Here is a 20,222-nt window from a genome sequence, read left to right on the forward strand (position 1 = left end):
GATCCCCAAGCGTTTGTTAGCACAGTTCACAACCCCTCTTCTTCCCCCGGCGTCAGACTAAATTGACTCGGCGTGCTCCACCTTGGTTGCTGACTAGTCTCTACTAGCAGTGATTGCGAGACCACGACATGATCGATTACTCTGCGCAAGTGAGCGGTATTGGCAGTCTGTGTAACATAGGTAATAGGTGGCAGGGATGCCAGACGGTTGACTACATTGACTACTCCTTCACGCATCCGATTTCACCCGTCGCCCCAGGGACAAGACAAGGCAAACAGGTGTGTCGGGAGAATCCTATCTCAGCTTCTCGATTGTAGATTACAGCATCAAAACACCTCTTCCTCACATCAGACAAGCGGTACTCGGTTAGTGTTGGCCCCATGCGGACCCGTCCTCTTTTTTCCAGCGCTCGATACGGATGTCAAGAAGAACGCTACTTGGTTTCCATAGTGACCTAATGCCCCCGCTTGTTGGACGATGACTGAGAGATCCTCCTCTGATCCTCGGAGTAGCACCGACTTAAATCAACAGGGTCATTTCATGCATTAGTTTTCGAACGGCAGAAGGTCTCTGATTTGTCGTAACTCCCGACATACGGTACATGAGCTAGGAGGAGAAAACCAAACATGCAAATCGAGCCCGAGCTCGCACATCGACCTTCCCCTCATATACCTAGAGTGCCATGCACCAACCACTCCTTGGCAGAATTCGGACAGACAGACACTATGCTTGATCGGCTCTAAGCATTGATAGCTATTCCATCCTGCCACGACAATCAGAAGATCTCAGTGCCCTCATTGGCCGGAACAGAGTCGAACCCTCACTGTTCCGAACAAAGACCGCGAGACCAATCATCCCTTGCGGACTGCAGCTAGATGACGCATAGATTGGGTCGCACAACTGGTCCAGACTAATTTTTTCCTCCTTGCCACGCCATGCCCTGCCACGCCACGCCATGCCATGAGGACAGCCAGGTGGTTGCGCTAATGCACAGCTGGAAAGTTCAGATTAAGATCACCATCCTCTGTGTCTGACATGTGCATACTAGCAAGGTCCCATATGTACTAGACACATCGCCTATTGCAGTGAAAGGGAACAGTCCTCTTCAGGACCAATCGCTATGGGCTGCATATACTTCAGCAGATGTCCGGATACTACGTGACTAGGCAGTTCAAGGCAAAGTCTCTTTTCCGTCTATGTGCGGTAACGGGCTCAACCTTCCCACGCATAAATTCTCAGTGCCTACGTACCTTACTGCTCAAATCGGCCGGTCTTAAAACTCTCACATCCCTGTCACCAATCCCGGACATCCGACTGTGACGGAAAATAACCGCTAGACGAGATTCCCCGGTTGCACAGCTTTCACGCGAGCTAGGCATACGGCTTAGATACAGTCAGTATAGGCAGGCCCATCATGACCTCAGGCAAGGAACGTCCTTCCACATCAATATAGGCGGATGTATGCAGCAGGCACTGCCATGTCATGAACAAGTGGCGGCCCATGGCGCAATCCACAACAGCAACATCCCACGCTCACCACAGTAAGCCAGTCAAATGTTTGTCCTTGGAAAACTTGCAGTCCTATGTTTCTACTACCGATAGTCTTGACACCGGGATCTGACATTTACATAGTCCAGTACAATAATACAAGTCTGTCACCACGCTCTCGCCATGCTGCCAGCCCATACTTGCCTGCGAGTATTCGCGCGTGGGGTCCAGGTTCCGGGGCCTGGGGAGACCGGAACACGGGAGCTCATGGTCTGGCTTGGCTGATTGTGCAGATGGAGATGGGGAGCCCTCCCTCCCCTCTTACGCCAGAGTACTGCACAAGAGGCAGAGGGATGAACAAGTGAGGGGGTGTAAGAGCGTAATCGGATGCAGTAGTTTTCTTTTCGAATTTATGTAGGCCAAGATACTACAGCAGGTAAGCTGGGTAGCACAGAAGATATCAGACTAAAAGAGGTAACCCCAACCCGTCCAGTCAACGCTGGCTGGCTGTTATACAGTGAGATGATTGCCCCCTCCCCCAACACACACACACTTGCATACCCATAGATACATACACATCGACAATTGATTTTCCTCTTCCTACCGTCTGGCTCTGCTTATCTGTTGAGCTTAGTGGAACCCAATTCGCCGGACTTTCCCTCCCTTCACCTCATCGTTGCTGATGTCTACATCAGTCAATCTCTCTTGTGCAGTGGAGTGCAAACCTGAGCCGTGCATGTATATTTGATTCTGGTCTGTATGCAGGCCGGCAGGCTGGCTGATTGACAGGCTCGGCCTGACCTGGGCCAGCCTGGCGGACTGACCGACTGACAAAGGGACAAAAGACTCCACTCTCGGCCTAAACCTACGCGGGGTGTGTGTATGTAGCGTGCTAGAACTAGACTAGATTCAGTGACCCCGGGGGGTTCCTCTATTGATGTCTAATCACCTACTTCTCAACGCAAATTCTATGCTAGTCGGGTATTTGAATGATCTCCTTTGTTTCCTTCGAGAAGTGAAAGGGGATGAAAACAAAAGAAAAAGGAACGAACAACCAAAATTGACGGCCAAAACTCTACCCATCGCGCCACCAGCGACCCAACGACCCGCCCGTGCCAGCCATCTCGACGACCTCGTCGAAGCTGATCTCCACGCGGAACATGCGCGCGTCCGTCGTCCCGCTGCCGCCGCCGACGGGGCTGATGAGGCCCCAGCTGACGAGTTTCTCCCAGGCCTCGCGCGCGACATCGCGGCCCCAGACGCGGCCCGGGGTGACGGTGGCGCCGGACACCGAGGCCGAGGTCATGGCCGAAGTGAGTAGGCGGACGTACTCGGCGTAGGCGGCGGGGAAGGAGAGGGCCAGGGGCCCGGATGGGGTCTGCTGGACGCTCTCGAGGCCCGGGTCGTAGAGCGCGGCCAGGCGGGTGGCGGCGAGGAGGAGGGAGAGAGGCAGGGAGGACGGGCTGGCGGATGCGGTGATCGTGGGCGCGAAGGGTAAGGGGGCCGGGTCAGGGCAGGAGAGCGGGTGGCTGGTGAACGTGGTTGCGGTGGGAATGGTCAGGGAGGTGCTGCCAGCGTCGGTTGTGGTGGAGTAGGTGCTGTGGTGCAGTTCACTGATGGCCACCAGGGCGCTCGTGAAGAACTCCTTCACGGATCGGGTTTGGTAGTAGATCCGTCGCAGGTGAGCGGAGAATGCTTCGTCCGTCCATAGATTCTGTATTGTGCTTATATATTAGTGATGTGGGCTTAATGGGAAAAGACGGGGGGTTTTGGGGGTTGGGGTAAAGCTCACCTGTAGATACGTCCTCCATGCTGCGAGGAGTCTTCCCCAGCCCTCAGATTTAAGGATCGCTTGCTCAGCCGGATCCGCATCTTCCAGCAGGTCCGCGATCTCGTTGTCCTCGAGATTGAGTCCGGCGAAGCAGATGTCGGAAAATACCTCGAGGCTTCGTGGAAGAGGTACGTAGACGTAACGATGACTGAAGCGACTCTTGACGCGTTTTTCCAGCATCTCGGTTACTTCCACCTTGGTGGTGAGCCCCAGGACGGCGATGGGGGCTTTGCGCGCTTGCGCAATGTCGAACAGATTGTACAGAAGCGTCTGGCGTGGATGTGTCACGAAGAGATCAAACTCGTCCAGGATGATGACGATCGACTTGGCGGCAGTCGCGTTTTCGGGGTCTGATGAAGGGCCAAAGAGCTCCTCGTGATGGGATAGGAGCGCCAACAGAGTGGCCATCGTGTCGGCATAGGTGCTGACCTTACCGGCTTCGTCCTCGGTGTTCGTCTCACGACCAAGCTGGCGCCACATCTCACGGAGCGCCAGCCGATCGTCCGTGTGCAGGAAGCCGTTGAGTCGGACAACGTGGAAATCGTTCTTATGCGACCTCCTCAGCGTCGCGATGATCGTCTCAAGAATAGCCGTCTTTCCGCTGCCGCGCGATCCAAGCAGCAGCATCGAGTTACTCTCGCCAATTGAGACCGTCTGCTCGACAAGCTGGTTGACCTTGTCGAATTCTGACTCCAGCCCTTTGAGAGGCACCCTCTTTTTCCCGTTCAGCTTCTCGAGGACAACCTGAGTCAAAAATTGCAATTCTTCCGTCAAGCCCGTTTGAACATTAGACTGGAACTGTTCGGCATACGCAGGAAGCGGACCTTCCTTCGCAGCCGTCCGATCGACTTCGATCAGATCATTATTGGTGAGATCCTCCTGCAACTGCATTGAAACGAGGTCCTCCAGTCCATCCTGGTAGTCGTCTGGATGAGAGGACTCTCGGGACTCCTCTCTGTCTTTCGCTGAAGCGCCTTTCTCGTCCGAGGCTTCAAACCGCACCGAAGGCTTCTTCGCTCTGGTGGATCGGGTTCGCCTCTTCTGCGGCTCTGGAGATGCTTCGACCTCCTCTTCCTCCTGGTCCCCAACACCGTCGTCTTCTGACGCCGACACGTATTTCGCTCTCCGCGCACTCTTAGTTGTGGACCCATTCTGCCTCGGCGTCGAGGCCGCCGCACGCTTGCCCGATGGCGTCTCCACGATCTCGTCTCCATATCGCTTGGGTACTTTTCGCTGCCGACCACTTGACCGTACTCCAGCCCGCGACGAGGTCTCCGTTGCCACCGCCTCTTCAGCGTTGTTTTTGTGGGGGTCGTCATCCTCCACCGCCGGAACATCTTGGGAGGATCGTCGGCGTTTCGATCGCGCGGAAACTGGTGATCTTGGTTGCTCGTCAACCAATTGCGCCTCCTCCGCTTCGGTCACTGCCTTGGAATTCTTATCTGGCGTGGGTTGCGACTGGCCTGCCGGAGCATTGATAGTATCATCGCGCATCTCAACATCCCCATCCTCATCCACAGTCTGTACATTCGACACCCTTCTCCTCTTGCTCGCGCGCGAGTGCTCCATTGTTGACGACCGTAGGTATTTCGCCTTGATTTGGGTTCGAAAGTTTGCTGTTGAACTGCTGACTACCGGAGACTTTTGGATTGTGTACTCATTTCCCGGGTCCTGGTTTGTGTAGGAAAAAAATGTGAATGGCAAGTGTGTCGCACGGTTGGTTTATCGGCGCGAAGGGGAAGGAATAGATAGGTAAGGTGCGGAGAACGAAACAATCTCCAATAAGTGATCGGTCGGAGGCCCAATTGGGGGATGAAGTGCAATTCGTGATTTGCTAAACGACCTGAATATCATACAGCCAGAAGTAACAAGTATTTCTCCAGGCCACACAGAGGAAAATGCTGTCGAAGGAGCACCAGGGTTATGGGAGTTTGTTTCGGACTTCGGCCTCCCAGGGCGGAGAAGCATTGATGGGGAGCGACGAATCTTCCGGCCTCAGGCAGCCAGCGTGACGCGCGGTCATGTGAGACCCCGTTGAACTATAGCCAGAAACCCATTCTTGCTTCTTGTCCAGAAGCCCTCTCAAGGTTCAGCCTTGTTTTGGGGACCATTGAAGTTTGGTTTTATCTGGTTTTACGAGTTCTATAGGCTCTAGGGTTTGTTGACGGGTCCATTTGGTGCGAGTTTAGTCTTTGACTCTGGTTCAAGGATGGTGACTGAAAGTATATATCTCGTCCCCGCAATCGACAGTCAGAATCAAACGCTCTTTCGTAGAGCCCAGTCCTTTGACGAAGACGAAGTCAAACAAACGGAGAGAAAGAGGTATAAGAGCTGATGAATGGACACGATGTCACAAACAAAGGAACAAGGAGTGAGCAACTGACAACCATTGAAACAACAGCCGTCAGCCTCGGCTATTTCCCCTCTAACAACTCCCCAACCGACGCAAGCGCATAGATATGCGTCTGTAGTCGACTGATTCCTCTGTCCATACTTCATACCACATGATCCCATTCCAGCCCCAGACCCAACAATTCACCCACGATATAACACAAGAAGTCTCCTAAGACAAAATGCCTGTCCCCACCACCCGGGAATACAACGAATTGGACGAGTTCGAGCGTCACGTCCACAGCTTAACCGAGGGACCTCCGCCATCGGACCCGGACAACAAAGTACGTATGCTGTGCAGTACAGCACTGTGTAGCTTCATGGACCTAGCCCAAGTTTTATATAAAGACTAACACTCACAAACAAAAGACATGGGACTACTCCCCGCACGCCTGCAACCTGCGCTTCGAGTCCGCGACCCGGGGTGCCGGTGCCGCCCCCGCACGATGCTCCTACCTCTTCACCACCGTCCCGGCGCTCTGCAACTTCGCCGGCAACCTGCACGGCGGATGCGCCGCCACCATGGTGGACTGCCTCACCTCGGTGCTGATCCTGGCGCTCTCGAGCCCCGGCCGCTTCGCGACGGCGGGGACCACGCGCAACCTCCACTTGACCTACATCCGTCCCGTGCCCGTGGGAACGGAGATGCGGATCATCTGCGAGATGGTCAATATGGGCCAGCGGATGGCGCTGGTGAAGGCGGAGCTCTGTCGTGTGGAGGATGGCAAGGTCTGTATTGTGGCGGACCATGAGAAAGTCAATTTGGATGGCTCGTCGATGTGAAGTGGGCTGGCTGGGTTGGCTGGGAGGGAGTGTTTTGTTGTTGCACCCGTCGACTAGCGCTTGTTGTACTACTTCCTCTTCTCCCTCTATTTACAGAGTCGTTATTTGTGACCTTCGAGACCCTACTGCTGCGGTCTTCTGTGTTGTGGACGCCACTTAGGATAGAGCATTTTTACAGCCTCATGTGTTTATGTGTTCAACTCAAAACAACAACTCTTATTCACAAGTTGGTGCTATGCACCTGCGAGCCGGGTTGTTATGAACATATGTTGACCAGTCCCTACTGTAATAATAGCGTATGCCAGAGACCAAGCGAGTGGACTGAGTCCAAGAGCAATATGTGGTATGTTTCATGAGCGTGAAGGAAAGTCCAAGAGGAATTATGGCTCAAGTCAAAAACGCGCATCCGAAGCGACAAAAAAATTACTGTACCCTAGTATGCAAATGCTGGAGGCTGGTTTACTCCACAAGTTTCTGATCTTCCCGGAGACCCTCGACCTTCAACTCTTCGCCCGTCGCACGACGGTAGATGTCCCGGACATCCTCTATGAAGATATCAGCAAAAGGCTCAAACATCTCCCTTATGGAATCCGCAAGGCTTACCTGTTGTGGTCTCGAAGTGGGAGGTAGCATCGTAGCTCTTGGAGATGAAAATGTTGTCCTTCTCACCGCTCTCGATGGGCTCGTACAGAGGAATAGGAGCACTGAAGAATGTCTCCTCGATCTTACCCAGGCGCTCGAACCCAGGCTCCAGTTCGATGTGGTGGTTGGCATCACTCTCGGCAATGGTCGAGACAATGGCGATATAGTATCCCTTGGGGCAGACATTGTGCGCCGAAGAGACCATAGCAATGTAGATATCTGAACTATATTAGTACGTCCTAAGACCAAATCAATTGTAGGTAGACATACCATGCTTTCTGCCGACCTGGGACTGAGGGAGGATGAGTTGCAGCGAGTCGCTGCCGTCGGTCTTGTCGATGGGGTGGTTGAGGATACAGATGGCCTTCAACAAGTGGCCAGTGACGCGGACCTTGCCAGGGAAGTACGAGGGGTCGGCGAGAATCTTCTTCGTCTTAGTGGTGAAGCTCATGGTCTCGCCCTCGTTGTCACGGTCCTTCATAGTGGCCTTGATTCCAGACACCTTGCCGCTCTCATCGTAAAGGACATCATCCACGGAGGTGTTGAGCATATAGGTACCGCCATAGATGGCAGAAAGACGAGCGAAACCCTGGGGAAGCTCACCCAGGCCGTAAAGGGGGTAGATGTATGGCGACTTGCCGTAACGGGCCATGGAGTTGACATACAGGCGGATGCGGTTGATGGTTTCGGGGGCTGCTCCAGGCTTGAGGAAGTATTCATCGGATTGGTAGAGAGCCATGGAGTGGCCAATGAAATCGCGAGTGTTATCTTCCAAGCTGAACTTGTCGTAGACTTCCTTCATCGTGCACTGGGTGATATCGAGGCCTATCCCATGTCAGTGTCATGAGGTAGTAAGGGCACAACTTCTACGGACCATGGTGAGTGGAAGGGTTGTTCTCGTTAAACTCGCCCACCCACTCCAAGAACTTCTTGGCTCTCCGTTTCTCAAACATGCCCATGAGGGAGGAGCGCAGAGCTTCCCCGGCATCCGAGGGCACCTTGGCGACGGTGGCCTTGGGACCCTTTCCTTGCTGGACGTAGCTGCCCGCAATTTGCTTGAACTCTAGGTATCTTGTGACATCGGTGGAAACCAAAATGTTGGTCAAGTCGCCATTGGCCATCAAAAGCTTAGGAACCAGGTCGATGTTCCAGTCGTTGACGCGGCCATACTTCTTCCAAGGCTCCTCGCCGGGGCGAACGTTGCCGTACTTCTTAAAGAGCTGTAAGGTGTAAATCGAATGTTAGCAACACCGATAAGAGTATGAAAGGTCTGTAGATACTCACAGTCTCGATGTTGACAGAGGCAGCCTCTCTGAACGCTTGATTAGTGGTCTGTGTGATGGCCAAGCTGGTGGGAAGATAGCTCCGGCGGAGCTGCCCAAACTTACCCTCCGTAGTGGTCATTACGGTCAATGTGAAGCACCTTGTTTCCCTTGACACTCAAAACACTGCAGAAACCATGAGCAACAGGAATATATCCGACAGCAGTAAGGAGAACCTACCCAGAAAGCACACACTCGGTCAAACCTGCGAGGGGGGAGGAGGGGGGTCAGTATAGCTTTGGTGGAATGGCGGGGTAGCAACATACCAGTGCCGAGCACGACGACATCATACTCGGGGGCGATCTCATCCATGATGTGAGATAACGCTGGGAATCAAAGACAATGTGCAAATGAATCTCCAAAGGAGTGATAGGAGGATGGAAATAAATATGGGCAGTAAGTGTATAGGGGGAAGAAGATGGAGAGTTATGAAGCACGGTGAGTTTAAAGGAAAGGAAAGAAAAGAGGAGAGGAGAAGGAGGGAGAGGAGGAGGAGAAGCAGGCCCGTCGAAAGGAGGCCGACCCGTCAGTCTAAGGCAGTCTAAGGGTAGATTTGGAACCCCCCGCGGATCATCGATCACCTTCTCGAACCCGTTATTATTTGACGCCCGCCCACCCAGGCTCCACCAAGGCAATTAACGTTGGCTTTTTTTCAGGGTGACTGCCAGACCTTGAACCTCCCTAGACTTACGGGTTATGGACTTGACTAGACTGGACCACGAGTCCTTGGACGGTTGAGACCAAACCGACTACTACGACAACGACAATGAATACGACCCGACTATTGTATGGTAGGCACCAAGACAATGGACCCGTAGACCAAGTTAATTTATCGGATGAATCATGAGCCCCTCTCTCAATTTCTTCTTCTGTGACCTCCTGAAACTCCTGCCCCTTTTCCCAATAGGACTACGTAGCACATAGCACATAGCACAGCGCACATCGACAATGACCAATATTGTCCCGGGGATTATTGCTTTCTGCTATAAACGGTCTACTCCGGACTGGCCAAAGTGACTAAGAGCCGACCCCGGCAACTATTTGCACGCTATCTATATCGGTGCCTTAATGGCTTGATTATTTGCAATAGCCATCGGAAATTTCCCCTTCCAATCATTCTTCTATGGATGTGTTTCCATGAGTTCACAGACATTTCTCCTAATGATCTGAGCACAATGTATAGATTCTGAAGCGAGCCAATGCATGAAAAAAAAGGGGAAGTTGCGAACTATACTACATACAATAATACAAGACCAGTAAGGTGGACATCCGTCAATAGAGCCCTTAAATGTGTGTCTTCAATGACATAACCAATGGTGGTTTTCACGCCTTCTCAGGCTCCTCAGACTTTGCAGGGTAGGACGCATCCTGAGTATCTTGGTGCTGCGGCCGGTATCCATCCTTGTAAAGCTTCTGAGCATCTTCCCAAGCGTACCATCTTTCTCGCAGAACGTGCTTGATGCCGTTTTGCGTAACACGAACCTAATGAATCCGTCAAATGTTAGTAACCATACTAAATCATTGGATGATGGGGCAAAGGCTTGGATCAACGTTGCGAACTTGCATCGATTGTAGCCTATTCGAAGGAGAAATGACGGGGAGAGTTGAAGGGACATACCACACGGTCTCGCTCGTTCGCCTCGTATTCGCCATAACCGGCCTTCAGTCTCTCTCTCTCCAGGTTGGAGGTGGCTATGCGGTTGCGCTCCTTGACGCAGACCCACCACAGAGAGTGGAGGTCATCCCACGACTTCTCGCGGAGTTCCTGAATCGACCATGACCGGCCTAAGAGATCGAAAAATGAGTTGACTGGGCCAGACTAATCCTTCAGGAAAAGAATTGGAGAAACGAACCGTGGGCGGTATCATATTCCGGGCTGCTCAATGCCTGTCGGTCCTTGGGGAAGAACTGCCAGAGTCCATGGTCGGGGGTAGGATGACGCTTTTCGACTTCGCCGCGAGCGACGGGCTTGGGCAAGGGGTACTTCGAAACACCCAGCTTAAATTTCGGGCCGGTGCGATGGATGGCGGACACACCGCGAGACTTGCTCAGGTCACGTCCGTGGCCCGCGGCGACAGCGGTGGACGAAAAGTTCGAGGCCTGGGCCGGCGACCGATTGAGGGAGAAATGGAGGGACGGGGCGAGGTATGGAGGAGGCAATTCGCCCAAGGGAAAAGCGCCGGTCTGGCGAGCCAGACGCAGAACGGCCTGGCGATGCATTGTGACAGGATGGTAGCCTTCGTCGTCGAAGGGATCTCTAGCACAATATGTCCGTTCTGCGGGCCCCGAGGAATCAAAAGCTGACGGAGCGGAGTTTGGGCGGCTAGGTCACGTGTAGGCGCCGCTCCAGGATGCTCCGTGCAACATCGACCCATAGGGAGAGCCAAGCGAAACATTCCATAGGCAAGAAAATAGGCGGTTGGCCAGTGAAGAGAATAGTAATACTCAGGATACAATGGTGAGGCTTTATGAATCAATCTCGCCCAGTCTGAAAATGTATTGGTCGTTATGCTACACAAGGCATAGCTACCTAGTACCTATCTAGTAATCATTACTGACCATGTCTCGTTTTTGGACTGCTTCTGTCAACAAGTCATACTTCCCACTAGTTCCATGTGAATACAAAGAATTTCCCTCATGCATGCTCTTCCTGCCTACTCTACTCCAGCCTGGGCTACAGATAAGCAAGAACTCATCTGTTCACGACAATTTCTTAGTTTGTGCGAGGTAACGTGACCGGGAGTGTTCTGGATGCTCGTGACTCGGGCGGCTAGTCATGGATGGTCCGTGCATAGAAGAAGAAGAAGCGCGCGGTTGCAGCCACTCCACCTCCCAGTACCGGCGCAACAGTGTGGGTAGAGATCCTAGCTGCACATTTCCTTCTTATCGCTGTTACGTTGAAGCACTGACTGTCTTCTTGAAGTTCCGATCCAAAAACTTGACTTTCCCACAGAATTTACTGAACACCCACCTCTTTGCACAATGAATAGGCCAGGTTTGTCCTCTCCAACCTTCCCTTTTGTCTTCGTCATGACCGGCCTTGCTGCTACGGCCGCCTCATACGCCCTCGATCTTGGATACTGTGTTGCCTTCCATCGCCACAACATTCGTGTGGACGGTCCCAAGGGTGCTTAATGCACGGTACCGTGGCTGTTCTCTAGTTTGTTTCAATCGCAAAATTCCACTGATGGTGCCTCCATGGGCGACCATGAGACCTCGAAGCAGCATCTCCGCACCTCCTCCCTTCCGGCCTCACTTGAAGACAATCGCAAGATGTCAAGATGTTCTACCAGAGGCTCTGACTGTGTCGCTGACCGCTCTTTCCAACTCCAGGAACAGGCCCACAACCCCTACGAGGCATGGCCGGCTTCCCCGCACAACAACAGGCACAAGCTCGAAACGCAGCATTAGCAACGGCGCGGTTACCGAACGGCAAAATCGGTACGACCTTCTTCTGATACTGGGCACTCTACACATCCACGAACTGACAATTGTGGCTGGTATAGGGAGCGGAGCGAACTGGAACTTCAACTTGCCTGTAAGCGGAACGCCAGGGATGCAAGGCAGTCAACAACGCAGCATCGGGGCAATGGGCACATTCGCTCAAAGCTTAAGTGGATCCCAGCCCACTACGCCGCTGGATCTCTCGTGAGTGTGGCACTCGACCTGCAGGGCTTGATCTGTATGGATCGGCTCATCGAGGATACCCATTCGGTTGAGCTCATGACTGAGAATCATTGTTTCTCCTCACAGGGACTTCCCCTCGCTATCCGGCGCGGCTCCGCAATCACAAACCCAAAATCCAAGCCACATGGTATGGGCAAATGCCAGCCAGCGGGCTATGCAGCAGACCCCCGTCCAAAGACCGCAACATGCTACGTCGCAAGCGCCATCAAGGCCACCTCAAACGCAAACCCAACACCCTCAACAGCAATCTCAGCCCGCACATGATGATGTATTCCCCTCCGGCGCGCAGTTCGCCAATCGTTTGGAAGATTTCCGGAATGGTGGTCAAGGTATCAGTGGTCAGCTGAGTGCTGGTGGACAGCCGCAGACGGGCAATATTGAAGAATTCCCTCCGCTCGGTCGCAATGCGCCTGCAGACCTAAGTCAGGACCGAAGAGGGTCGCTGATGCAGGGCACGGGGCTTGGAAACTACAGCAGTGGTATGCCATTTTCTGGAGTCAACCAGTCCCAATCTGCACAAAATCGCAACATGATCGCCGCTTCCTTGAACGGACAAGAAAGAATCATGTCCCCTGGGAATGCAAGCTCAGCAGGTAAGTCGTAGTAGAGCGCGTTAGCGCCACACGGAGCACTAAGGCCACGTTCTAGGAATAGACAACTCGCGATCCCCTGTGAATCAAGGCTCTAGCAGGCTTCCTGCCCCGGAAAAAGAGGTATTAATCCCGACCACATCCTCTTGACTTCGAAACTGACGATTGTATAGCAGGAGGTCAGCAGCTCCGTAGCGTCCAATACCGCCGGCTACAGCGAGCAACCAACAATCATGCGACCGCCAGGTTTTCCGGCTACCGGTAAAGAAGCGTCTGTAGGGTCTGCGCAAACAGCCGATCAATCGCCTTTCGCGGAAATGAGCGAACTGGACAAGTTCGGGCTAGCGGGATTGTTGCGCATGATCCATAGTGATAATGCTGATGTTTCGAGCCTGGCAGTAGGCCAGGATTTGATGACGTTAGGGTTGGATTTGAACCAGCCTGAGTATGCATTCTACCACACTGCGCGAAAATATGCCGACTGACCCCTTCAGACCATTACATACGTCATTCGCTTCACCATTCGTTGCGTCCATGACAGGCGCCCCTCTGGAACAAGATTTCGCGCTTCCTTCATGCTACAGCGTGGCCAACGTCCAACCGTTGCAATCGCGGATTCCGAGTTTTAGTGATGAAACGCTCTTCTACATCTTCTACAGCATGCCCCGAGATCTCCTACAAGAGGTCGTAGCCGAGGAATTGATGGGTCGGAAATGGAGATATCACAAGATCGAGCGGTGCTGGCTGACTCGCGACGAGACGTATCCCGGTCCTGTGGACGTGGAACGTGGGGTCAGTGAAAGGGGTGTTTACCTCTTGTGGGATCCTACCAGCTGGAAGAAGATCAGAGTATGCCCCCTCGCCATTTCCTCATTTTCTTTTTGTCTTGATAAAACCATGCTAATCTTGCGATCTGCAGCGTGAGTTCATCCTTCGCTATGAGGATCTGGACAACCGTATGGATCCCAACCGAGGGCTTGCGCGCGCCGGATTTCCGCACCACGGGTCATGAATGTCGAACACAGACCAGTCAAAGTGGAATGGGGTCAGCAACGGCGTTCGGGCTCACTGATAGTTTCCTTAAACAGTCGCTCTAGATGTTACCAGTAATCGCGGAGCACCCGGTGTTCTCTACATTCTGTGGCAAAGTCCCTCAGTACATACCTCAATCTCAATCTATGACTCCCATGATCTGAAGTTTGGTTTTTGTTGACTATAATATGCACATTTCATATTGTAGACTGGAGAATCATAGGTGAACTCCCCTCAATCCTACTCACTTACTTCCCACCGCAACAATAGCCGACAGCCCCATATCTACTAGTCCATCTACCCCGAATTTCTCTTCCAGATACCTCTGCACCGCCAATGGTGCTTCCGCCTGATACCGCTCTCGCTGTTCCCGAGTCCACCACTTTTCTATCACCAAATTCAGCATACTCCGTGAGAGCTGCAGAAATTCAGAGATTGGAACCTCAACCTGTTCCGTCACAGAGGTCACTCGAACCTCTTTGAATCCTGACTTCTCAAATTGTGACCCTACGAACGATTCCGAATCCCAGCCAACGTTATGCATAGCTAGGAACTCCTCTATGGTTGGGAAGCTCAGACCCTCCGACATTCCAGTGACAGCGGTTCGGAGGAGAGACATCCAGGTCGCTGTGCAGGAAAATAAGTACGTCAGTACTCAGGCTGGTAAGCGCCCGATAGCAAGAAGACCGGAGGGCACATACCGTATTTCCAGGTCGTCGCCGCCAGCGTTCCCCCGGGCTTCAGGATCCTATAGCATTCTTTGCCACACAAATAGCCATTGCACGTTAGCAAAATTCGTTCCAAACACATCCACTGCCCGATCCAGACTGGAGCACAACTTACCATTCATCGCAGCCTCTGGATCCGGAAATAGGGTGAAGGCTATAACAACAACGCCTCGAAGGTCAGCCATCCTCCGTTTCAAGCACACACGAACCTGACCATCCCACACGCTCACAAGACAAAGGCAAAGACCCACCGAAAGCTGCGAATATATCGGTAAATATCTCGTCCGGAAAGCCGGTGCTCTGCGCATTCACCACCTTCGCGTCCGCATTCGGCCATTTCTCGCGCTCAATGCGCTGCCGGGTGGCCTCGATCATCGTCTCGCTCAGATCGCCACATGTCAAGCTCCAGCGACGCTTGCTCTCGTCGTCGAGGGTGCGATTTAGCGTGCTGGAGACGATCCCCAGGCCGCAGGCGGTATCGAGGATCGCGCGGGGGTGCCCGGATCGTGCTCGCTCCGCGATGCGGGAGTGTTCGATCACGGTTGTGGCGAAGGGCCCGGTGAGCTTCTCGGCGATGTAGTAGTTGGCTAGAAACTCGGGGGTTTGGTAGGATGTGTATTCAAGTTTGGGGTGGGAAGTGGCCATTTTTCGGGGGGGGGAGAGTCGGTGATGGTGGCTTGGAGGGTAGGGATCGTGGAAGTACAGTAGGACTCGAGAAGGGGGGTGGAGTGTGGAAGAGAATGATGGATGAGGTGGAGTGAGTGAGTTTGACGAGTACTTCTTATATTACTTTTTCATTCCCTTCGTCGTGTCTGCTGACTGCTGGGGTTGCAGATGAATGTCTCCGAGATGTCTCCGGAGCACCTTGAGGACGAAAGTCTGGTATACGATGATTGGTTCTTAGCTGGACCGGGTATAGTTCCTTGAGACTTGGGGTAGTAGCAGTTTGTCTAATGATAAAGGAGATAGACTGCTGGGCGATGTTGGTCCTCATGAAAGTATACATACTAGTAGACTAGTAGACGTCATGATGCCATGAAGCTCGTATTCTATTGTAGGCGGAAATATCGGTGGGCTACACCATGATCATTCCACAATTACGAGTGCGAAAACTAGAACTGTATACAACAGTTGCAAAAGCATAGTATCTCTTATATACTCGGCTTAATATGGATATAAACGATTTCTGGTAAGTTTACTCAAGGACGATTGGTTTTATCCCGTTCTCGGATGTACGATATACCTTCCGCATGCACTGGTCGCTCTCATGGCCACATTGCTATCGAACATGGAGGCTGCTCAACTCCACACATCGAGGATACAAAGACCAGAGGTACTTTATTTGTCACATGTAGTGGTTGGACACTATAGCATGACCAGTTACCCATAGGGCTTTGTAGTATTTTCATGAAGCATCGATCACGGACTTGATTGCCTTGATGTCTCTCAAACACTTTCTCCGACGGTCGTCCTACTGACCGGGCATCGGGCAAAGATATACAAATAATAGCTACCATATAATGTGACTGTTCCTGTCTCCGAGTGCCCTGCTGCGACTCACGCTGGGGTTATTGTTGTACTCGTACTGGGTACTATGCAGTGTAGGCGAAGAACCACATGCATTGTGATTGGTCGATGCTCTAAGGTGGCAGTTACGATCACGTGTTGCCCCTCCATGATTACATGATCAGGACCACAAGCTAAGCCCAATACAGCAAACAGTAAACACGCTGCCCGCCGCCGGCAAAACACCGCCCGCGAAAACAATTCCCGATCGAACCAGCGACACACACCACCCCCTCATCGCCTATGCACCCGGAATTGTAGTTGATGGGGCAGAATCCGAGTTGCAGCCATGAGGATTACAGAGATTATCATTGATGTGAGTCCAGTCTCTCCGGCTGCAAGAGATAATTGATGTGGATTACTGACTCCGTTCAATCTCAACAGGGCTTCAAATCGTACGCCGTGCGTACGGTTATCTCAGGATGGTATGCGCTTACTTGGCGTCGAACGACCTAACTCGATCTGCGAAACCGCTGGGAATGAAAAGCTGACGATGTGTACTGTCTGCCTTTAGGGACGATTCCTTCAACTCCATCACCGGCCTGAATGGTAGTGGAAAGTCCAACATTCTCGACGCCATCTGTTTCGTTCTCGGTATCACGAACATGAGCACGGTCCGCGCCCAGAACCTCCAGGATCTCATCTACAAGCGCGGCCAGGCCGGTGTCACCAAGGCCAGCGTGACCATCGTCTTCGACAACCGCGACACGGCCAAGTCGCCCATCGGCTTTGAAGAATATGCGACCATCTCCGTGACGCGCCAGATCGTCCTCGGCGGCACAAGCAAGTACCTCATCAACGGCCATCGCGCGCAGCAGCAGACCGTGCAGAATCTGTTCCAGAGCGTGCAGCTGAACATCAACAATCCCAACTTCCTGATCATGCAGGGCAAGATTACCAAGGTGCTGAACATGAAGGCGGTCGAGATCCTGTCGATGATTGAGGAAGCGGCCGGTACGCGGATGTTCGAGGATCGGAGGGAGAAGGCGGTGAAGACCATGAGCAAGAAGGAACTCAAACTGCGGGAGATCGAAGAGTTGCTGAAGGAGGAAATCGAGCCGAAGCTGGAGAAGCTCCGTTCCGAGAAGCGAGCATTCTTGGATTTCCAGCAGACCCAGAATGACCTGGAGCGCTTGACACGGCTGGTTGTGGCCCACGATTACCTGAAGAGCAATGAGCGGCTGCGTGTGACGGGGGAGGAGTGTGAGAATAAGAGACGGAGGGTACAGGATCTCGAAGACAGCGCAACGAAGCTCAAGGGCGAGATCGCCCACTTGGAGGACGATGTTAAGAGAGTCAAAGCCGCTCGTGATAAGGAGCTCCGTAAGGGCGGCAAGTTTCAAGCTCTGGAAGACGAAGTGAAGTCCAACTCGCACGAGCTCGTCCGATTGACTACGGTATTCGACCTCAAGAACGCTAGCATCGCCGAGGAGAAGGAGAAAATGAAGGAATCCCAGAAAGCAGTTAGCGACCTGGAAAAGGCTCTCAAGGAGAAGAAGAAGGTTTACGACAAGATGCAGGCCGAGTTCGATGCCGCAAAAGCGGAATTGGACGCCCAGACCTCTGAGGTGGAGCAGAAAGAGGAACTTCTGCAAACACTCCAGACCGGTGTGGCTTCGAAAGAAGGCCAGGAGAGCGGTTATCAGGGTCAGCTGCAGGATGCTCGTAATCGTGCTAGCGCAGCAGCGACGGAACAGGAGCAAGCCAAATTAAAGATCGCGCACTTGGAAAAGAGAATCAAGGAGGAAGAGCCCAGGGCAAAGAAGGCAAAAGAGCAAAATTCGGGTCTCCTTAAAGAACTGGAAGGCTTGAAGTCTCAGGCAAAGAAGCTAGAGGCTGAGCTTACTAGGCTGGGATATGAGCCAGGCAGAGAAGAACAGCTTAACCAAGAGCAGGCGGAGCTGCAAAGGGACATCCGTGAGCTGCGCCGGAGAGCTGACGAGCTCCAGAGGAGGGTCGCAAATATCGATTTCCAATACGCCGATCCTCACCCTCATTTCGATCGCTCAAAGGTCAAGGGTCTTGTCGCGCAGCTTTTCGCCTTGGACAAGGAGAAGGTTCAAGCTGCAACTGCGTTGGAGATTTGCGCCGGTGGACGCTTGTACAACGTTGTCGTTGATTCTGCCGAAACTGGCACGCAACTTTTGAAGAACGGCAGGCTTAAGAAGCGTGTGACAATTATTCCCTTGAACAAGATCTCGTCTTTCAGGGCCTCCGCAGAGAAGATTGGAGCTGCTCAGAATATCGCCCCTGGTAAGGTTGACCTTGCCTTGTCACTAATTGGATATGACGAGGAAGTTACGGCGGCAATGGACTATGTTTTTGGCAATACCTTGATCTGCCAGGACGCTGAGACGGCCAAGCGTGTCACTTTCGACCCCTCCGTTCGCATCAAGAGTGTAACGCTCGAAGGCGACGTCTATGACCCTTCGGGTACACTGTCTGGTGGTAGCTCCCCGAACTCAAGTGGTGTGCTCGTGACGCTCGGGAAATTGAATGAGATCACCAGAGAGATCCGCAGCAAAGAGCGACTCCTCGCCACCGTCGAAGAGACCATGAAGAAGGAGAAGAAGAAGCTTGATGCAGCCCGAACGATCAAGCAGGACCTAGATCTCAAAACACACGAGATCAAGCTTACAGAAGAGCAGATCAGCGGCAACTCGTCTTCAACGGTAAGAGAAGTCTACGATGCATATCCCAAATTACACATTCCACAACAGCAGCTCACTGAAACTAGATCATTCAAGCCGTCGAAGAGATGAAAGCGAATATCGAGCAGCTGAAGCAGAATATTTCCGACGCGAAGACTCGACAGACAGAAGCATCCAAGGATATCAAGCGAATCGAAAAGGATATGAGCGAGTTCAACGACAACAAGGACAGCAAGCTGGCAGAGCTGCAAGCCTCTCTGGACTCTCTCAAGAAGAAGCTTGCTAAGAACTCCAACTCTGTAAAGACCCTACAGAAGGAGCTCCAGAACTCCAGGTTGGAGTTGGAACAGGTTGGCAGTGATCTGTCCGCCGCGGAGGAGCAGAGCTCCGAAGCTGAAAATACACTGAAGGCTCAGCTGGACGAGGTCAAGTCATTGAAGAGAGAACAGGCCCGGGTCAAGGTAGGCAAGCGAATAATCGCAGTTACAACTTGCTTGCTAAAAATGTCATAGGATGCACACGACGTTGCACAGGCTCAGCTTGAAGACGAACGAGCCAAGCTTACCGGCTTTGATAACGAACTACGCGAGCTCGAAGTGGCGATGAAATCCAAAGGCTCCCAGATAACTGAAGGTGGCCTTGAGATGCAAAAGTTGGGCCATCAGCTGGAGAAACTACAAAAGGACCAGCAGGTGGCTGCGCAGACGGTTGCCCATATGGAAAATGAGCATGAGTGGATCGCAGACGAGAAGGATAGCTTTGGACGATCCAACACACCTTACGACTTCAAAAATCACAACATCGCCGAGTGCAAATCAACTCTGCGGAATCTCACGGAGCGGTCCCAGGGCATGAAGAAGAAGATCAACCCCAAGGTCATGAACATGATCGACAGCGTGGAGAAGAAGGAAGCTGCGCTGAAGAACATGATGAAGACTGTCAATCGGGACAAGAGCAAAATCGAGGAAACGATCATCAACCTGAATGAATACAAAAAGGAGGCTCTTCATAAGACCTGGGTTAAGGTCAATGGTGACTTCGGTCAGATTTTCTCAGAGCTTCTGCCGGGCAGTTTCGCCAAGCTGGATCCTCCAGAAGGCAAGGATATCACCGATGGTCTGGAAGTTAAGGTCTCTTTGGGTAAGGTCTGGAAGCAGAGCTTGACGGAACTGAGTGGTGGACAGAGGTATGTGAAACCATACAAAGAAAGCCTTGCGTACATGGACACTTACAGATGAGCAGGTCTCTCATTGCCCTTTCCTTGATCATGGCGCTGCTGCAATTCAAGCCGGCCCCTATGTACATTCTGGACGAGGTTGATGCCGCTTTGGATCTTTCACACACACAGAATATCGGTCGCTTGATCAAAACGCGGTTCAAGGGATCTCAGTTCATCGTGGTGTCGCTGAAGGATGGTATGTTCCAGAACGCCAACCGTATTTTCCGCACGAGATTCAGCGAGGGTACCAGTGTGGTTCAAGCCTTGACTGCTGCGGATCTCAGATGAGTTC

General features: G+C 52.6%; 7 protein-coding genes across 7 annotated transcripts; 3 read left to right on the top strand and 4 right to left on the bottom strand.

Annotated features, from left to right (window-relative positions):
* Nucleotides 1–2,139: 2,139 nt before the first annotated feature.
* On the bottom strand, nucleotides 2,140–4,888 carry BO82DRAFT_411497 (origin recognition complex subunit 4; the record flags this gene model as incomplete). The annotated part of the gene is made up of 3 exons (XM_025639794.1): nucleotides 2,140–3,202; nucleotides 3,281–4,756; nucleotides 4,787–4,888. 3 exons carry the CDS (start codon nucleotides 4,886–4,888, stop codon nucleotides 2,564–2,566), a joined length of 2,217 nt encoding a protein of 738 aa, XP_025493596.1. The 3' UTR covers nucleotides 2,140–2,563.
* Nucleotides 4,889–5,411: 523 nt separating this feature from the next.
* Nucleotides 5,412–6,666, top strand: BO82DRAFT_40002 (PaaI family thioesterase). The gene is made up of 2 exons (XM_025639155.1): nucleotides 5,412–5,994; nucleotides 6,080–6,666. The coding sequence occupies exons 1-2, from the start codon at nucleotides 5,893–5,895 to the stop codon at nucleotides 6,491–6,493; spliced, it is 516 nt and encodes a 171-aa protein (XP_025493597.1). The 5' UTR covers nucleotides 5,412–5,892; the 3' UTR covers nucleotides 6,494–6,666.
* An 11-nt stretch (nucleotides 6,667–6,677) lies between these two features.
* On the bottom strand, nucleotides 6,678–8,950 carry BO82DRAFT_352803 (secretory pathway gdp dissociation inhibitor). The gene is made up of 8 exons (XM_025634791.1): nucleotides 8,724–8,950; nucleotides 8,638–8,662; nucleotides 8,524–8,583; nucleotides 8,420–8,447; nucleotides 8,010–8,355; nucleotides 7,406–7,960; nucleotides 7,097–7,354; nucleotides 6,678–7,038 (listed from the first exon to the last, which is right to left on the bottom strand). The coding sequence occupies exons 1-8, from the start codon at nucleotides 8,767–8,769 to the stop codon at nucleotides 6,953–6,955; spliced, it is 1,404 nt and encodes a 467-aa protein (XP_025493598.1). The 5' UTR covers nucleotides 8,770–8,950; the 3' UTR covers nucleotides 6,678–6,952.
* A 613-nt stretch (nucleotides 8,951–9,563) lies between these two features.
* Nucleotides 9,564–10,731, bottom strand: mrpl4 (mitochondrial 54S ribosomal protein uL29m). Its single transcript, XM_025634792.1, has 3 exons — nucleotides 10,311–10,731; nucleotides 10,076–10,242; nucleotides 9,564–9,939 (listed from the first exon to the last, which is right to left on the bottom strand). Exons 1-3 carry the CDS (start codon nucleotides 10,675–10,677, stop codon nucleotides 9,781–9,783), a joined length of 693 nt encoding a protein of 230 aa, XP_025493599.1. The 5' UTR covers nucleotides 10,678–10,731; the 3' UTR covers nucleotides 9,564–9,780.
* A 602-nt stretch (nucleotides 10,732–11,333) lies between these two features.
* On the top strand, nucleotides 11,334–13,923 carry BO82DRAFT_352805 (NOT2 family protein). Its single transcript, XM_025634793.1, has 8 exons — nucleotides 11,334–11,452; nucleotides 11,791–11,898; nucleotides 11,964–12,105; nucleotides 12,211–12,737; nucleotides 12,793–12,857; nucleotides 12,908–13,179; nucleotides 13,229–13,583; nucleotides 13,654–13,923. The coding sequence occupies exons 1-8, from the start codon at nucleotides 11,440–11,442 to the stop codon at nucleotides 13,744–13,746; spliced, it is 1,575 nt and encodes a 524-aa protein (XP_025493600.1). The 5' UTR covers nucleotides 11,334–11,439; the 3' UTR covers nucleotides 13,747–13,923.
* A 7-nt stretch (nucleotides 13,924–13,930) lies between these two features.
* gtmA (gliotoxin thiomethyltransferase) lies at nucleotides 13,931–15,540 on the bottom strand. The gene is made up of 5 exons (XM_025639219.1): nucleotides 15,503–15,540; nucleotides 14,746–15,373; nucleotides 14,610–14,648; nucleotides 14,468–14,524; nucleotides 13,931–14,393 (listed from the first exon to the last, which is right to left on the bottom strand). Exons 2-5 carry the CDS (start codon nucleotides 15,137–15,139, stop codon nucleotides 14,011–14,013), a joined length of 873 nt encoding a protein of 290 aa, XP_025493601.1. The 5' UTR covers nucleotides 15,140–15,373; nucleotides 15,503–15,540; the 3' UTR covers nucleotides 13,931–14,010.
* Nucleotides 15,541–16,349: 809 nt separating this feature from the next.
* BO82DRAFT_331731 (condensin subunit SMC2) lies at nucleotides 16,350–20,218 on the top strand (the record flags this gene model as incomplete). Its single annotated transcript, XM_025633153.1, has 6 exons — nucleotides 16,350–16,376; nucleotides 16,445–16,485; nucleotides 16,575–18,732; nucleotides 18,798–19,172; nucleotides 19,224–19,897; nucleotides 19,951–20,218. The coding sequence occupies 6 exons, from the start codon at nucleotides 16,350–16,352 to the stop codon at nucleotides 20,216–20,218; spliced, it is 3,543 nt and encodes a 1,180-aa protein (XP_025493602.1).
* Between the last annotated feature and the right edge of the window lie 4 nt (nucleotides 20,219–20,222).

Source organism: Aspergillus uvarum (genome assembly GCF_003184745.1).
Source record: "Aspergillus uvarum CBS 121591 unplaced genomic scaffold BO82scaffold_16, whole genome shotgun sequence".
Classification (NCBI taxonomy): Eukaryota; Fungi; Ascomycota; class Eurotiomycetes; order Eurotiales; family Aspergillaceae; genus Aspergillus; species Aspergillus uvarum.

What these genes read in the sequence shown, in the direction of transcription:
- BO82DRAFT_40002 (XM_025639155.1), top strand. Translation starts at nt 5,893, where the DNA reads ATGCCTGTCCCCACCACCCGGGAATACAACGAATTGGACGAGTTCGAG. An exon ending in CATCGGACCCGGACAACAAA is followed by an intron (nt 5,995 to 6,079) that starts GTACGTATGCTG and finishes CACAAACAAAAG; the next exon opens with ACATGGGACTACTCCCCGCA.
- BO82DRAFT_352803 (XM_025634791.1), bottom strand. Translation starts at nt 8,769, where the DNA reads ATGGATGAGATCGCCCCCGAGTATGATGTCGTCGTGCTCGGCACTG. An exon ending in ACCGAGTGTGTGCTTTCTGG is followed by an intron (nt 8,584 to 8,637) that starts GTAGGTTCTCCT and finishes TGGTTTCTGCAG; the next exon opens with TGTTTTGAGTGTCAAGGGAA. An exon ending in CCAGGTCGGCAGAAAGCATG is followed by an intron (nt 7,355 to 7,405) that starts GTATGTCTACCT and finishes AATATAGTTCAG; the next exon opens with ATATCTACATTGCTATGGTC.
- mrpl4 (XM_025634792.1), bottom strand. Translation starts at nt 10,677, where the DNA reads ATGCATCGCCAGGCCGTTCTGCGTCTGGCTCGCCAGACCGGCGCTTTT. An exon ending in GGAATATGATACCGCCCACG is followed by an intron (nt 10,243 to 10,310) that starts GTTCGTTTCTCC and finishes TCGATCTCTTAG; the next exon opens with GCCGGTCATGGTCGATTCAG. An exon ending in CGAACGAGCGAGACCGTGTG is followed by an intron (nt 9,940 to 10,075) that starts GTATGTCCCTTC and finishes CGGATTCATTAG; the next exon opens with GTTCGTGTTACGCAAAACGG.
- BO82DRAFT_352805 (XM_025634793.1), top strand. An exon ending in TTCCTGCCCCGGAAAAAGAG is followed by an intron (nt 12,858 to 12,907) that starts GTATTAATCCCG and finishes ACGATTGTATAG; the next exon opens with CAGGAGGTCAGCAGCTCCGT. An exon ending in TTGGATTTGAACCAGCCTGA is followed by an intron (nt 13,180 to 13,228) that starts GTATGCATTCTA and finishes TGACCCCTTCAG; the next exon opens with ACCATTACATACGTCATTCG.
- gtmA (XM_025639219.1), bottom strand. Translation starts at nt 15,139, where the DNA reads ATGGCCACTTCCCACCCCAAACTTGAATACACATCCTACCAAACCCCC. An exon ending in CGATATATTCGCAGCTTTCG is followed by an intron (nt 14,649 to 14,745) that starts GTGGGTCTTTGC and finishes TTGTTGTTATAG; the next exon opens with CCTTCACCCTATTTCCGGAT. An exon ending in GGCGACGACCTGGAAATACG is followed by an intron (nt 14,394 to 14,467) that starts GTATGTGCCCTC and finishes TTTCCTGCACAG; the next exon opens with CGACCTGGATGTCTCTCCTC.